General features: G+C 43.3%; 1 protein-coding gene across 2 annotated transcripts in view; it reads left to right on the plus strand.

Moving 5' to 3' along the window:
• SYT9 (synaptotagmin 9) overlaps nucleotides 1-14,395 on the plus strand; it is a 161,831-nt gene extending 147,436 nt beyond the window's left edge. The window contains exon 7 of one of the 2 annotated variants that reach the window (XR_012497500.2): nucleotides 12,155-12,178. Coding sequence is in view for 1 of the 2 variants with exons in the window: in XM_019728135.3 (XP_019583694.2) it covers nucleotides 12,155-12,163 (9 nt within the window). In the remaining variant the exon portion in view is untranslated. Of the gene's footprint in view, nucleotides 1-12,154 lie in introns of both variants that reach the window. The other variant, XM_019728135.3, reaches the window with a different exon arrangement.
• Nucleotides 14,396-15,880: the final 1,485 nt, after the last annotated feature.

Consider the following 15,880-nt stretch of genomic DNA (forward strand, 5'->3'; position numbering starts at 1 on the left):
CTTATCCCCTTATTCCCAGCTCCTTAATAAAATCCAAGGTCCTCAGGTTCACCTGATCTGAGCCTCCACCCTCTTTATCCTAAGATGATTTCTTCTCCCCACGTGGCTCAGTGATTCCCTGAAGAATGGTTGCATTTTTCACAGGTTCCGATTGTCGCTTACCCTTTCTGCCCCCAGCGGTGCTCCAAGTTTGTCTGCTGGTCATCTATAGAGGTCTCCGGACTGCTTCTCCCAGCCACCATCTCTCCCTGTACTGCTTACTCCAAGCGTGGACACAGCCCCTCCTCAATTCCCCAGAGCACAGCTAATGCCAGGCTGTAGCATTTAATGAAACTTTCCTAAGGGTTGGTGATTACAACACAAAATAGATAATGTAAAACTGATAAATCCTATAACCAGGGAAGGAAACATCCACCTCATGCCATAAGTGTCCCTGCCAGTAGAAAAGTGTCTGCAAAGAACACGCTTTACATCATTATGTGGAATAGCACAGCCTCTCGTGATCTTAGCCTTTCAGGCTAAGGCAGGATCTGGGCTTTGCTTTTGATAATCTAAGCCCCTCAATAGCCCCCCAGAGAGCTTCTCCCTTCCCCCAGGCCATGCAAATGGTCCTGCAAGTGTCCCTTTCATCAGGACCAAGGGCAGAGGAGAGGCCTGAAACTGAAGTCAGTGCTCTCCTCACTCGCCAAGTGGTCTGTACGCCTGGAGGGGTTCCTGTTTCTAATTCACACAAAGGCCCAAAGTTAATAGCATTGTGGAGAGATACATTTCCTGGCTTGCTATCAGTCATATTTTTTTAGAAGAGAGCAGATACTCAGATAAGAAAAAAATTAATTGTGCTGATAGTTCTTTTGTTTGTTTTTTTGACATTGTGAGAATCTCTGAGATGGAAAGCTAATGTAGGAATAATACCAAAAATGTTGATATTATTAATCACATACCAATATAAGCCTCTAAATCTTTGGAGAAAAGAAAGTTTCTTATGCATATCTTCTGTTCAAACAGCAAATACATTTAAGGATCTCTGTCTTTCTCTCTCAGAGAAGAGTAAGCTGTAAGACATTACGTTACCGGAGATTGAAAGGGTTCTTGGTAAACATCACTGGAAGGAATTCCAGGACGTACCAAAATATTAAGACATGCAAACAAAGGCAAGCAAGCCAAACATTTATTAAAGAAAGGAAATAGCCCAGTATACTCTCAAGATGGCGTGAGAGTGGGCAGGCCCAGGAGAAAAATGGCAACTGCACCAAAGAACAGAGAAATTTAGGATTATGTTTGAGGGCACAAAATCTGCAGGGGGTGGTGTGGCAGGCGTTCCCAGGGCAGGTCCTTGCTATTGATGACTACTCCTTCCCATCAGGAAGGATTCCCTTATGGGGACTGTCAGGGCGACACAGGGAGTGGAGATTTTTCCCAGCTGGCAATGCTAATAGTGTTATAATCCATTACAGTTAGCTGTAGCTGCACTTTTTCTAAGGAATGATCTCATCTCCTCTGTTTTGTTTCCCCTCACGTCTTCCGTCTTTTCCTCCCCGCTTTCTCCACATGACCCTGTTCTTTCTGCCTACACTAACAATTATGTTTTTTAAATTACCACATATTTGACTTTTCAGTGAAGTTCTGTTCAAGCTACTAGATGTTTTTATTCCATACTGTTACACCCCAATATTTAAGCTAATTCTGACAGCTCTTCCCAAGGAAAAACACATCCATAATCACACTTGGAGAAGGAAAGGGGAGCATGAAGGAAGGGCCTGGAGATTTGGAGTGAAGACCCCTGCTTGAGGTCGTCATGCAGTTGGTATTTTATCCCTCAGGGTATCACAATAGGCTACAGATTCTACAACTGTGCTCTTTGGTCTGTGTAAACTCTGGGAATGAATGGCCATCTCGGGGATCAATCTGCTGAAGTGACCCAGTCGGGTGAGGCTGGTCCCAGCCGTTGCCCAAGAAGGAGGTAGCCCTGTGCCTGTCATCTCTCCTTCAGGTGGACTGTAGAAGTGACTTTAGCAGCCCCTCAGTCATTCCCATTTCACTCTAAACCACTCTCCTTAGGAAGGAGAACTCAGATTTTACCAGTTCTCCCTTCTTCAAATGCTTCCACTGACTGGCCATACCTATTAATGTTTTCTAAGCTAATTCTCTTTTTTGTCCCTTTTCTCCTGATGTTCCTCAGCCTGGAATACCTTTCCTCTCACCATGCTCACCACATGAATCCTACATAATCCTCAGCATTCAATTTAAGTGTCATCTCCTCTGTGAATTCACAAGTGACTACACGCCACTTAACATGAAGTGCTCCCATGATACTTCAATTGTAATTCACGTTGACCTCTTACTGCCTCTAGCTTTGGCTTTATAGTTAGATAATTCGTCTGTATTCTCTTGACTGCAAACCCCTTGAGGTCTGAGATTGTGTTTTCTCACCATGGTGAAAAGTAAGATCTTTCATTATTCACTGTATTGATGTATCTAGCTGATTTGGGCTCATAGCTCACCTTTGCTGCAGATGGTGATTGAGCCTTTCCTCTGTGGTCTATAGAGAAGTATCCAGTGTGTAATGGTCCCAGGCAGGAGGGGACTGGCCAGTGTGAGCGTGCCCAAGGGTGGATTAGATTAAGATAGCTGTAGTCTGCACACAGCTCCCCTCAGTGGGTAGAAGCCCCCAGAGGAGAGATACAGGTACCTGCACGTACAGCAGGCTGGATGTACCTTCCTCTAATGTCTCCTTCATGTCAGGCAAATGAGAACTAGAGGACTTTGGGGTCTTGCTTCTTAGCCAGAAAATGCCCACCATTCCATAAGTGGTAATGGTGATATCCTGAAGTCAGTTCACAGGTAAACAAATCTAATATCCATTGTATTGTGCACTAATGTATAGGGTCAGCTGATGGCTGGGTAGGAGATAGATATACAACTCTTTATCATCTCCTTGGTATTTATATTTGTAGCTTTTTTTTATTTATCAGAGCTCCATTTGTTCCTTTTCAGGAAACACTGAATTTAAATACTCTGGTCCTGTTTGGGGACCAGCCAATTAAAGTTCTCAGGAGCCGAAGCCAACTACCTCCCCCTGTCTTCACTGACCAACACTTCCACAGGGCCAGGGTGATAAGGATTATCAAGGCAAGATAGATGCTTGAGCTCTCCCACGTGGTCACTCAACTCTGGTTTCCCTGCTCTCCTGTGTGATCTCCAGTCCAATCTCTAGACTGCTTCCAGGGTCCAAGTCCTAACACAAAAATCTGATCATACCTCTTCCCTACTTAAAATCCTTCAATAACTGCCCTTTGTCCAGAATAAGATCAGGTTCCCTATCTTGGAATGCAAGGTCCTCTGTGACCCTGCCTCGATCTCCTTGGACTTTATGTTGAGGCCATGCCCAATTACTGGTGGTCCACACTGTGTTTTCTATTTACCCCCATGCCCTTGTTCCTGCTTTCACTTCTTGTGCTGTCTTTGCTAACCCTCTTTGCTTGGCTAGATGTCGGTCATCTTTTAAGCATCCGCTCACTGTCATCTTCAGAAAGCATTCTGAAGACCCTCCTATGAGTAAAATGTCTCTTGTCTGTGTTTTCTTCCCCTAGAACCCTGCACCTACCCCTAAAATAACATTTACTGTGTTTCCCCAAAAATAAGACCTAGCCAGACCATCAACTCTGATGCGTCTTTTGGAGCAAAAATTAATATAAGACCGGGTATAACATAATAGATATAACATAATATCCGGTCTTATATAAGACCGGGTCTTATGTTAATTATTGCTCCAAAAGACTCATTACAGCTGATGGTCCGGCTAGGTCTTATTTTTGGGGAAACACGGTAGTGCCACTTGATATTATCTGTGTACGTGTCATCCACAGCACATCCAACTGCTCCGTGAGGCTAGAGACTGTTATTCATCATTGTATAACCAGTACTTGGCAAAATGCCTGGCACAAAGTCAGCGCTGAATAAATTCTTGTTGGATAGAATTCCAATTTTTTCTATCTTACAACTTGGAAAATGATTGCAGTTTTGTGAGATGGACTCTGCATGTTCTATTTTCAACTCTACAGGCATAGTATTTCTATTAATGTATAAAAGTAACCCAGTGCTTCTCTGAAAGCCAAAGAAGCTTCATTTTTCTTGAGGACTAAATGAGCCCTACCTTCCTTCCAACACCCAGTTCTCCAAGTGCAGGGTGACACCCATGAAAGTTAAGACAATGCAATCAAGTTCCCAGTCATTGTCTCAGGTGAGAATTGTGGCAACACAAAAGCCCAGACAGTTCTCATAAAGCTCTCTGCAAGGAAAACATCTTAGTTTAAAAACAGGTTGGGAAACCCACAACCATTTCCTCCAGAAAGCTCACAATTCTTTCATGCTTGCGTATCTCAGCAGTCTTTCAAGATGCCTCTTTGCAGTACCTGTATCATTTATTACATTGTGGCATTCTGTTCAAGTAATGATCAATCAAACTTCCTTTAAAACAAACACTCTGCATAGAGAAATGGGAGAGTCAGTCAATTATTTATTCATCAACAAATATTGGCTGAATACCTAAAATAGACAAAAATTCTTGCCCTAGTGGAGCTTATATGCTAGTGGAAAAAACCGAAAATAAACATTACAAATGAGCATATTATATAATATTGAAAGTAACAAGCACTATGAAAAATATAGTAAAGCAGATAAAGGGGCTCAGAAGTGTGGTAGTGGTTTTTTGGTTGGTTAGTTTGTTGGTTGGTTGGTTGGTTGGTTGGTTGGTTGGTTGGTTGATTGGTTGGTTTTTTTTAAGGGGGAGGTGTGGTTTTAATAGAGGTACTGTAGGCCACATGGAGAATTGAAACAATTGAGTAAACACTTAAGGGGATGAGGGAATAAGCCATGTGGATATGCAGGATGAAGGAACAGTCATTATAAAGACCTTAAGGAACTTGTACAAGGAACAGTGAGGAGAGCAGTGTGGGTGCAGAGTGAGCAAGAGGGAGAGTAATAGGCAATGACATCAGGAAGCTAAGAGGGTGGGCAGAGCTTAGGTTACATAGACCCTAATAGAACTTCATAAGGACTTCAGTTCATACTCTGAGATGAACCGGAAACCATTGCAGGATTTTGGAGAGAGACACGTGACATTACCTGGGGTTATTACTGATCCCTCTGGTTCTGTGTTGAGAATAGACTGTTTAGGAGCAAGGATGAAAGTGGGGAGATCCATTAGGAGTCTACCATTGTTATCCAAATGGAAACAATAGAGGCTTGGACCAGTGTAGACACAGGGGTAGTGGTGAGAAGTGGTTACACTCTGGATATATTTTGGAAGGAAACCTAATAAGATTTCCTGATGTAGGACATGACAGAGAGACGTGAAGGATGAACCCAACGTTTTGGGCCTGAGCAACTGGAAGGATGGAGTTGACATGAAGTGAGCTGAGGAAGGCTGGAGCACCTATGCCGGGCAATCAGGAGTTGGACCTACTAAGTTTGAAGCATTTATTGAATATCTACAAGGACACGTGAAATGGCCGTTAGATGCAGAAATCTAGAGTTCCAGAGAAAGGTCAAGCTATAGTTGTAAAGATGGTTGAGATGTAAATAGAGAAGAGAAGAGGTTGAAGGACTAAAAACTGGGACGTTCCAACACTTCAAGGTAGGGAAAAGAAGAACAGCAGAGAGTGAAAAGGAAAAAGCCACTGAAGTAGTGAGAAAACCAAGAGAGTGTCCAAAGACAAGGGAGAAGAAGTGGTTTTCGGGAGAAGACAATGATGAGTGCTGTCGTACGTTGACCAATAGGTCAGATGAGATGAGGACTGAGAACTGACATTGAGTTTGTCAATGTGCTGAATATTGGGGACGTGGGATTAAATAGGTTAAATAGTGCCCCCCCCATTTCGATGTACCCAGATCCTGAAAATATAACCTTATTTAGAAATAGAGTCTTTGCAGATAGTTAAGTTAGAATGAGGCTCATACTGGATTAGGATAGGCCCTAAATCCAGTGACTAGTGAACACCTAGGAGAAGACCCAGTGAAAACACAGGAAGAATGCAGTGTGACAATGGGGACAGGAATTGGAGTGATGTAAATACAAGCCAAGGAAAGCTAAGGATTGCCAGCAACCACCAAAAGCTAGGAAGAGGCAAGGAGGGATCCTTACCTAGAGCCTTGAGACGGAGCATGGCCCCACTGACACCTTCATTTCAGACTTCTGGTCTCCAGAAATGTGAGAGAATAAATTTATGTTGTTCTAAGCCACCCAATTTGTGATGTTTTGTTATGGCAGTCCTAGGAAACTAATACACTTGATATCTTAGTCAACTACCATAACAAAATATCATAGACTGGGTAGCTTAAACAACAGAACTTTATCTTCTCTTAGTTCTGGAGGCTGGAAGTCAGAGATCAGGGCACTGGCATGGCTGGGTTCTGGTAAGCATTCTTCCTGGCTTGCAGATGGCTGACTGTTCACTGTGTCCTCACATGGCTGGTGGAGATGGAGCGGGAAGGGGAAGGGATGGGGGAGGGGGAGGGAGAAGGAGAGGATGAGTGAGCCCACTAGGTCTCTGGTGTTTCTCATAAGGGCACTAAATCTCATCATGAGGGCCCTACCTTCATAACCTCATCTAATGCAATTACCCCCCCCCCCCCCGCCAAAGGCTCTATCTGCAAACACTATCACATTAGGGGTTAAGACTTCAATATATAGATTTTGGGGTATACAATTAAGTCCATAGCACTTGGTAAAGCAGTCATTTAACATCTCTGTACCTCAATTTTCTCATCTGTAACATGTGGATAATAATAGTACCCATCTCAGAGAATTATGGTGAGGAGTAAATGAATCAATATATTTAATATTCTTAGAACAGTACATAGTAAATGCTATATAACATTAACTATTATGATTATAAATCTAATCATTTTGTTTTGAAATTAAAGCACTAATTTTCACTTGTTCTTTGGGTAATTCTCACTTAGCTCATTCATTTGACAGATTAAATTTTCTTAAACTTCTAAACACCAATTTCACACTTAATCAAACTCTCTTAAACATTTCAAATTAAATTTTTAAAAAACTTATAAATTTTCTAGCAAATAAAATTCCAATTTTTAAATCATAACTTTATCCCTTCCCCTTCCCTGACCTGAGCAGAGGGAATTCAGTGCGCGTGCACACGCACACACAGACACAGCAGTTACAGTCCAGCTTTCTGATGAGACTTCCTTCACTCCCTCGTCTTTCTCATCATTCTTGATTCTATAGTCATTTACTGACAGCTGTGAGCTCTTCAAGAGTAGGGTGTGCGTTAGTCATCTTTATGTTTCTAGTGGTCAACACATTTGCCTGGTGCTCAATCAATGCTTGTTGAATGAATTAATGAATAAATATAATTAATGTAAACTTGGAGTAACAAACTGCAAATATTCTCTCCTTAACTTCACTGGATAGAGTAAGTTTTTCCTTGCAGTAATTCCCTAACTTGCCCCTTCATCTGAAAAACTATGACAGTACTCTTCTTACCTTTTGAATGGCTCACTTTATAGCACTTGCTTCTTGCTTGTTTCCTATGAATCCCTCTCAGTGACAGTCTGCATGTTATACATGCCACCGTCCACCACCCTTCCTCTCAAGGCTGATTTGACAGTGAATCTCAATACATGTTCCTATGAAGTCTGTACTGTTCAGAATTCTTAACTGAGAATCCTTTTTAGAAAAGCATCGCAATGGAGTTGGCATACAGTAATTTGTCTTCCTGGGCATGGTACTTAAGGAGCATACATTTGAATCCATAAACACATGATGGCAGGTCCTGGCTCTGCCATTTACTGCTTTTGTTATTTGTCTTTCTCAGACTCAGTTACCTCTGTGAAAATGTAATTGTAATATCTATCACAGAGGGTCAAGGTGAGTATTGAATGAGATAAGGTAAGCCAAGCTCTTAGGATACAGTAGGATGAGTGAGTGCTCAATAGTAGATTTTACCCAGATAGACTCTTTAATTTTCCATGCTATTGCCCCCATTCTCCTGACTGGCAGTGTAGTTACATTCACACTTTGCTTTATTTCTTTAACATACTGATTCTTTAATGGGTCAGGCTGAGAGAAGAATAAAGAATGCCTTCTTTGGAGAAAGGGAGAAAGTGGGCGTGGCATGATGTTTCTTCATATATTTGCAAAGCTGTGGTGAGTAATAGTCCATAAAGTCCCAAGATTTTCATGCTTTTTTAAATAAAATTTTAAAATTCAAGTTTAATAATGTTAAGTACATATAAGATTGAATCATGTAATGAGTCACTTCAATTTTTGACAAGCTCCTTAGTTCAAAAACCTTAGATACTTCCTGTAATCAAAACCCATTTTCAAATTCACAGGAAGATATTGTCTAATGATCCACTCAATCTTTTCATGTTCTTAATTTGCAGTCAGTTTCAATGGCCTGTCTCATATCAGTTATCATTTTTGTGATCGAAATGTCACTTCACATTACAGTTTTCATTAGGACAGTTCTCATCTTTGGTTTCAATTCAGTTTAATTCAAATCAAATTCATATGTCTCAGGACAATTGAATTCGCTTAAAATCCCCTCTGTTCAGATAAGATTATAACCACTGCTCCTGCTGATGCCGCTGATCTTCCTAATACTTTCTAAACCCCTGGTGCTGCCTCGGAGGCGACTGGATCTGATTACAAGGTCACTGCCGCTGCTGCCCACGGAAATGGGCCTAGCGCTAGCACTGGAGCCAGCAAGGCCAGCCTTACAGCCACCAGTGCTTGAGCCACCATTGCTGTCTTTGGTCTTGATGCCACAGTCCCCCACCATATTCCTACGGCATCAGTGCTTTTCCCAACCACAGAAAAATATTTTCTTATACCTCATTTAACAGAAAGCTTGGCTGAGCAACAGCCTTTTAGGTTATAAGAGTTTGGAAAGATGTCACGATTTGCTTATTTTGTTTTGTTAGGTTAGTTAACTTTTTCCAGTCCTCTTCCCACGAGATAGACAAAAAGGGTTGAGCCATAGCACAATCCACCCACGCCATACTCAAAATTGCCCTTCTCCTGGAACAACTGAACTACTTTTCTCACACTTGACTTACATGTCTGATTTTCCCTAAGAGAAGCTTGTTTTCAAGAAGCTTCTCTTGCAAGACCCCTGGTAAAGAGGACCCCACTGTTCCACCAGACATGTTGAAACTCCTTTATCCCATCATCTTGTGGATGGCAGACCACAAGTATTCCACGGCCTTACTGGCACCATCCAGAGTATGAAAACAAAGGATTCTGGGACCAGACAGTATCAGGGCCCAGAAAACTTACTCAGCTGGAGAAGAGAGAGACCAGTAGTCTACTCCACAGTATTCCCAGTGGCTGAGCTTTATTCCAGCTAACTGTACACAGGAAATCAAGTGAGCAAACCCCAGCGCTGGAAGTCAGATTGGAGCTGTACTGTGATTTGGCCATTGGTGGCCTGGCCTCTGCTAGTAGTATTCCTGGGTATGGGGACGGGTGAAAGATCGGTTGAGGTCATAGCCCAGCCCTGTAAGTGGTCCTCACAGGAGGCTATAACCAACCAGATACGGAAGTGCTCCCTAAGGCTGGGCGCTTTGGGAGAGCTCCGCCCAAAGCAGTCTGAAGGGACGGCTCACATGGAGAGGTGTCACTGAGGTCCAAACAGAGAATAGTGTGTTATGTGTAGAACTGAAGGGGGAAATGAGGTACACCTGCAGGTCACTCGCCAGGGGAATCCAGAGAAATGGAATAAGAAGGTAGGAACCCGTAAGTGGGATATGGCACCTGCTGCATACTGCTAAATCGGACTAGAGTTTCTTAAAGTTACCTCATCTGGCTAGATTTAGAGTGCCTAGAAAACCAAAGCAGAAGCTCAGACGTGTAGACTGGACTGACAGAGTTAGTTTAGGAATCATGTAATTGTTAAAGCTTAGACTTTGAAATTAGAAGTCTTAGGTTCGAATCCCTAAATATTTTTCTATAGTTTGGAAAAACTCTGACACTTAGTAACTGTGGCTTTGCGCACATCAGTCTCTCTACATGTCTATATTTTCCAGTAAAGAACCTCATAGGATTATTTTAAGGATTTGAAAAGTTCACGTGATAATGCCTGGCAGACAATTGGTACTCAAAAGCTGAATGGATGTGGCACGTGGCCTAGTTGTAAATAGCAGCACAGCTAATTCCAGACCGCATTCCTTGGTGGAACTGAGCCTGTTGACAGTTTGCCTTCCCCAATAAGGAGGAACTCAGGGTCTGGCCAGCTGGGCCTGTAGGTATGGGTCTCACAGCTGAGAGAAGGGGCCCTGGGAAGCACGGCCTGATGCAGGTGTGGGGTTGGGAAGTAAAACACAACTTTCCCACAGCGTCAGTTGGTCTAGGAAAGTTGTGTTTTAATCACAATATAAGGCAAATATCCATTCATATTTTCCTCCTAGACTCAGAAAGGAGCAACTCTTTCTCAGGGGTATGAGTGTGCCCACACCCAGACGTGCTCTTCAAAGCCAAGGGTCACAGTCAGACATGACTTTCCCTTTACAGTGTATGCTCTGGCTTGTATTACTTTCTCTAGTGGCCTCAAATATGGACATTTGGTCTTTGAAATGCAGTTCATATATTCCAGTTTGAGAATGTTTACAGCTCTCCCACAGTTTATATGTATATTTTTTGTTATGCTATGTCCATGGAAGTGACTTCGCTTTTCTTTCTGTGGCTGCAGCATTAATACCCTTAATCTGTACTGGAAGATACCCTGAGTTTAAGTTGAATGCTGGGCTGAGTGTGAAACACTAAATATCCTGCTACTCTAAGTCTGGGGCTCCTTTGAAAGAGCCTGTTCTTCACAGATTAGAAACAAGGACCGGATGGTGCAGCACTCAGGCAGACCCCCCTCTCCTCCCAGCCTTATTTCCTGCTGCTCTACTCCTCACACCAAATTATGACAAAACTTCCAATGGACCAAACCATATGCCCTTCCCTGTCTTTGTACCTTTGCAAAGACTCTTGCCTCTGCCCGAAATGGCTTTCCATCCTTCTCGCCTAGTGGGCTCCCCTTCAGCCTCAAGACTTACCTTTCATTGTATTAGTTCATTTGTTTCAGGGGTTTTTTGTTTGTTTGTTTGTTTTTAGATTCCACGTATAAATGAAACCATATGGTATTTGTCTTTCTCTGTCTGACTTATTTCACTTAGCATAATACCTTCTAGGTCCATCCATGTTATCGCAAATGGCAAGATTTTACTCATTTTATTGCTGAGTAATATACCATTCTGTGTGTGTGTGTGTGTGTGTATTATATCTTCTTTGTTTATTCATCTATTGATAAGACACCTAGGTTGCTTCCATAGTTTGGCTATTGTAAATAATGCTACTAGAACATAGGGGTACATATATCGTTTTGAATTTTGTTTTTTCAGAATAAATACCCAGAAGTGAAACTGCTGGGTCATATGATAGATCTATTTTTAGTTTTTTGAGGAATCTCCATACTGTTTTCCATAGTGACTGCACCAATTTTCAGTCTTACCAAAGTGCACAAGGGTTCCCTTTTCTCCATATCCTAGCCAACCTTATTTGTTGACATTTTTGTTAATAGCTATTCTGACTGGGGTGAGATGGTATATCTCAGGTGGTTTTGATTTGCATTTCCCTGCAAAACAAAAACAGACTCATTGAAACAGAGATCAAAGTGAGAGTCGTTAGAGGGGAGGGGGATGGGAGGATGAGTGACAGAAGTGAATGGGAATATGGTCAATAATATTGTGATAAGCTTTCATTACTAGAATTAGTGTGGTGATCACATTATAAGGTATATACATGTTGAATCACTATATTGTACACAGGAAACAGTGTATACCAACCATACTTAAATTTTTTTAAAAAGTGTTTAAAAAGACTTAATCTTTCAAATCTTCTCTGTAGACCTCAGTCCCCTTGAAGTTTGTTTCTCCCTCCTCTTTGCTCCTGTGCATTTTAATGTACACCTGTTATTCAGCTTCTCGCGTTGTAATTCTCCCTCTGTGCGCCCCTGTGAGGGGTGTGTCTTACTCATGGAACTGTATCCCCAGCATCCATCACAGTGCCTGGCACTTGTTAGGTACACATTAAAAAATATATGGATGAAAACCAAAGTGTTCTTTTTGTTTCTTCTTCCTACAGAAACGATGACTGGGGAAGAGGACTGCCTTGCCAAGGATGCAGTAGGACCATCGTCCTTCAAAGATCTTAAGTAACCTTTCCTCTCCAACAACACTCAGACAACTCCAGTGACCAAATGCACAGCTGTAACCACAGCAATAACTGGCCCTCTTTCCAGACTGGGTTTGGGGAACACGAAACGTCCAGATGTCTTCAGGTGGCCTAAGGTGGTGTGCTGTAGGGACGCATGTCTCTCAGGGTGAAGAAGCAAGTTCGGACTCTGGAAGAAAGCCAGTGATGCAGCGAGAGTACTGAGAGTACCTAGAGTACAGGACTCTTGGTGATGAACGTAAGGCCCTGGGTGATGGGGGCACAGCACCTGCCCTGGCAGCATCATGCTGACATGAGGTTATTTGCTTTGAATGCCCTGGAAGGACAGAATATTTTAAAATATATCCAGGTGCTAAATAGGCAGCAGATCTAATACATACTGGACTACCTTTGAGCTAATAACTCTCCAGAAAATAATTTCACCCAAGAAGTGCTGCGGCTTTGCAAGGAATAACCCCGGGAGAGTAATAGGATAAGCAAGCTGTTCCCCTGGTGAGAAATCTAGTGCAAGGAGGGCTAGTTCACAGCAAATTCACTGCCCCCTCCCATGCACATGGCAGCGAGTACCAGTTGAGCATGGCTCTCTCTTCTGCTAAACGTAGATTCTGAGGAGTCAGAAGCCCCTACACTGTTTTCTAGATAGCCAGCAGCCACTTCCTTTCAACTGGTTTTGGAGTTAAAATGAAAGTCAAATGTCATCCCTATTAGAGAGGCATACTTCTCAATGGCGTAAGCATTCTGGAATACCCTTTCCCAGGCACATTTGTCCATTGAGTGGGCAGCCTCAGAAATAGATGTACCATTGTGTGAGTTCATGGGGAGATGACACAGCTGTCCCCTGACTGAAAGAGCGACTTTTGGACCTTCTTGGCCTGAGTGCCTTCTGAGGTATTTCCATATGCAATAGCCCACAGGCATAGCCTTGGGTAGCCATAGACGGTTTCCTTTTCACTTCCAAACACATATATCACTTTCATAGCACTTGGGGAATGGAAATACCTACAAGAGTGAAGGTCAAGGGCTCTCCCCAGGTATCTCATTCATTACTCATCTTCCTTTGTGACCATATCAGCCAACCTACTGCCAGCTGTGTTTCTCATCCTCATTGCTTCTGCCTCCACATGAATGAAACCAAAGTCCTCAGCATACCCTGGGAGGGGGCTGTTACCTAGTGGTCCTCTGCCTCCTGTGATGGATGCAAGGTACCCCACCCACACATTTACACCCCTTCTCCAAGGTAGCATTTCCCTTTTCATACAATCCCTTTGCAGCAAAATCCAGAGTTGGACTGTCGTTTACCTTCCTGGGAAGCTCATTATCTTCATTTCAATTAACATTTCAATGTGGGATTGACTGGGTGGAAGCCGGACCATTGCATGTCTTCAGAAAGTTCTTGTTGTGACAGCTGCTCGTATAAGAAACTACCCTGTGTCAAATCTAAAAAGGATGGAGGCCACTGGTTGTGTGAGGCAGTGTTACTATACTCCACCTTCATGTGTTCTCCAGCCTGCCTAATCCATTTCCATCTCTGACTGGCTTTCAATCTCCAGGATCCAAAGGGGACCCAAGATTCTGCCTAGGTTTGATGACATGAGAAGTATACAACTTTCTTGACCCAAGCTTCCTCGTTGCCTATTCCTCCCATTCAGACATCCTCCACCATACCAGTGTTTAGGACCAAAGCATGAAAGACTACTGCCAGCAGGATAGTCCGCAGAAATATTATCTCAAGAGCCAGGCAGATGAGCCCAGAAGAATGGTTCCAGAGGAACCAGACTGGCCCCAATAGATATCAGGCATACATCCCAATAAACTTTGATATGTCCTTGGCACTGGGAGCCTTGGTAGGAGATCCTGAAGATCTTCCTGCCCAGAGAGCTAGCAGCCCTGGGGCACTAATGAGTGTACTACTGATTGGTTGGTATGACACAGAAGGTGGCTTTGTAGGGACCAGCAGACAGCGAGACCTGCCCAGATGGCGGGCAGGTGGCTTTGTGTCTGGAAAGTTTTGCCCAGCCAGCCCAGCTGTAGCCAGAGGCTGGTTATAAATTTGAACTTCCTGAGCCCATCTGCAACTCTGTCTCTGTTCTCTTGCATTCTGTTTGGTTTCCCTTTAGTTTCCGAGTAAATGTTCCTTTTGAAAAATTCCAACCTTGTCTCATTGAACTTGGTGGGAAAGGTATTCGCCAACGTCTTTTTCCAGATAGAGAAGGAAATTAAAGTACCTTGGGGGGAAAAAATGGAAATGGCAGTGGAACGGGAAACACCCTGGTTAGATCTTATGAAGAGGCCTTGGGGAAAGCTGACTCCCCCAATCCAGTGTCCCCCACCTGACCCTGATTCTCAGCCCCTTCCTCTTGCTGCATTTGTCTTCAAGAAGATCTGCCTTGGATGTGTGTTGCTGCAAAAGCATCTTCCCAGCCAGCGAACTGGGCATCTTCGGCAGGCAATGTGATGTCCTAGAAATACACTGGTGCGTAACCCGAGGATGAATAGGGGCGGGGGAAGTAGTGGTTTCTACCATATGGATGTTTTCAAAATGCTCCGACATCATGACTCTATATGGGATGATTTAGTCCTCATGGCCGTCAGTAGAACTGCATTTCCTATGAAGAAAAGAAAGTCAGACTTAAGAATGGAGAATGACAAAAAATATGTATGGGAAAAGTCTTGCTGTCTTCATGGCCATCCTGTGCTATATTGGTGGGTGTTCCAGTTATCTATGCTGCATAACAAAGCACTACAAAGCCTAGTGGTTTAAATAGAAAGCTATTATCTCTCATGATGATGTGGGTTGGCTGGGCTTGGGTGATTGCTGTCTCTTGGAGTCTCATGGTTCCTATCAGATGGCAGCTGAGTCTGGTATCCTCTGAATGCCTGATTGGACGGGATATCCATGAAGGACTTTTTGCTCCCTTCCTGGCTTCTCCGCTGGCATGACTAGAGCAGCTGGAGGCTGGTTGGGCATCTTTCTCCACATAGTCTCTCCACATGGTTAGCTAGCACTTCTCCACAACATGGAGGTCTCAGGGTAGTCAGACTTCTTACATAGCGGCTGGCCGCCTCCAGACCTAACATTGCAAGAGGTCCCAGTAGATTCTAAATAACCTCTGAAATAACACAGAGTCATCCCAACCACACACTATTGGTCAAGAGCAAATCATAGGGCCAATCCTAGATTTAAGGGGAAGGAATTACACTAGAATGGAATACAAGAAGGTGTGGCTCATCGGGGATAGTGGGGGTGGGAGTTGGAGGGGTGTCACTGAATCAGAGAGCTTCCTGGATAGCTGTCACTTTAAAAGCACATGTAATACTTAACATGCATAAGGGTGGGGTGAGGGGGCCAGTAATAAGGGACAGAGGAGGAGAGAAGGGCTACTCATGGACACTTAAATAGAGCATAAGCTAAAGAAAGGTAACTAGTTATGAGTGTTTACAATGTCACAAGAAACCCTGGAGGGAAAACATGATTATTGCCATTCTACTGACTGATCAAAAGTTTCAGTTGGATGCTCCACCCCCCCCACCTCTCTGAGCTACAGCAAAGGTGCACGTAAGACATTCCCAGGCTTGGGAACATACTTAGAGATGAAAATGCTAAGTAGGCTAAGTCGAGGTTGTCCCTTTTCTGAA

Source organism: Rhinolophus sinicus, chromosome 14, assembly GCF_057876585.1.
Source record: "Rhinolophus sinicus isolate RSI-liver-muscle chromosome 14, RSI-T2T, whole genome shotgun sequence".
Taxonomy (NCBI): domain Eukaryota; kingdom Metazoa; phylum Chordata; class Mammalia; order Chiroptera; family Rhinolophidae; genus Rhinolophus; species Rhinolophus sinicus.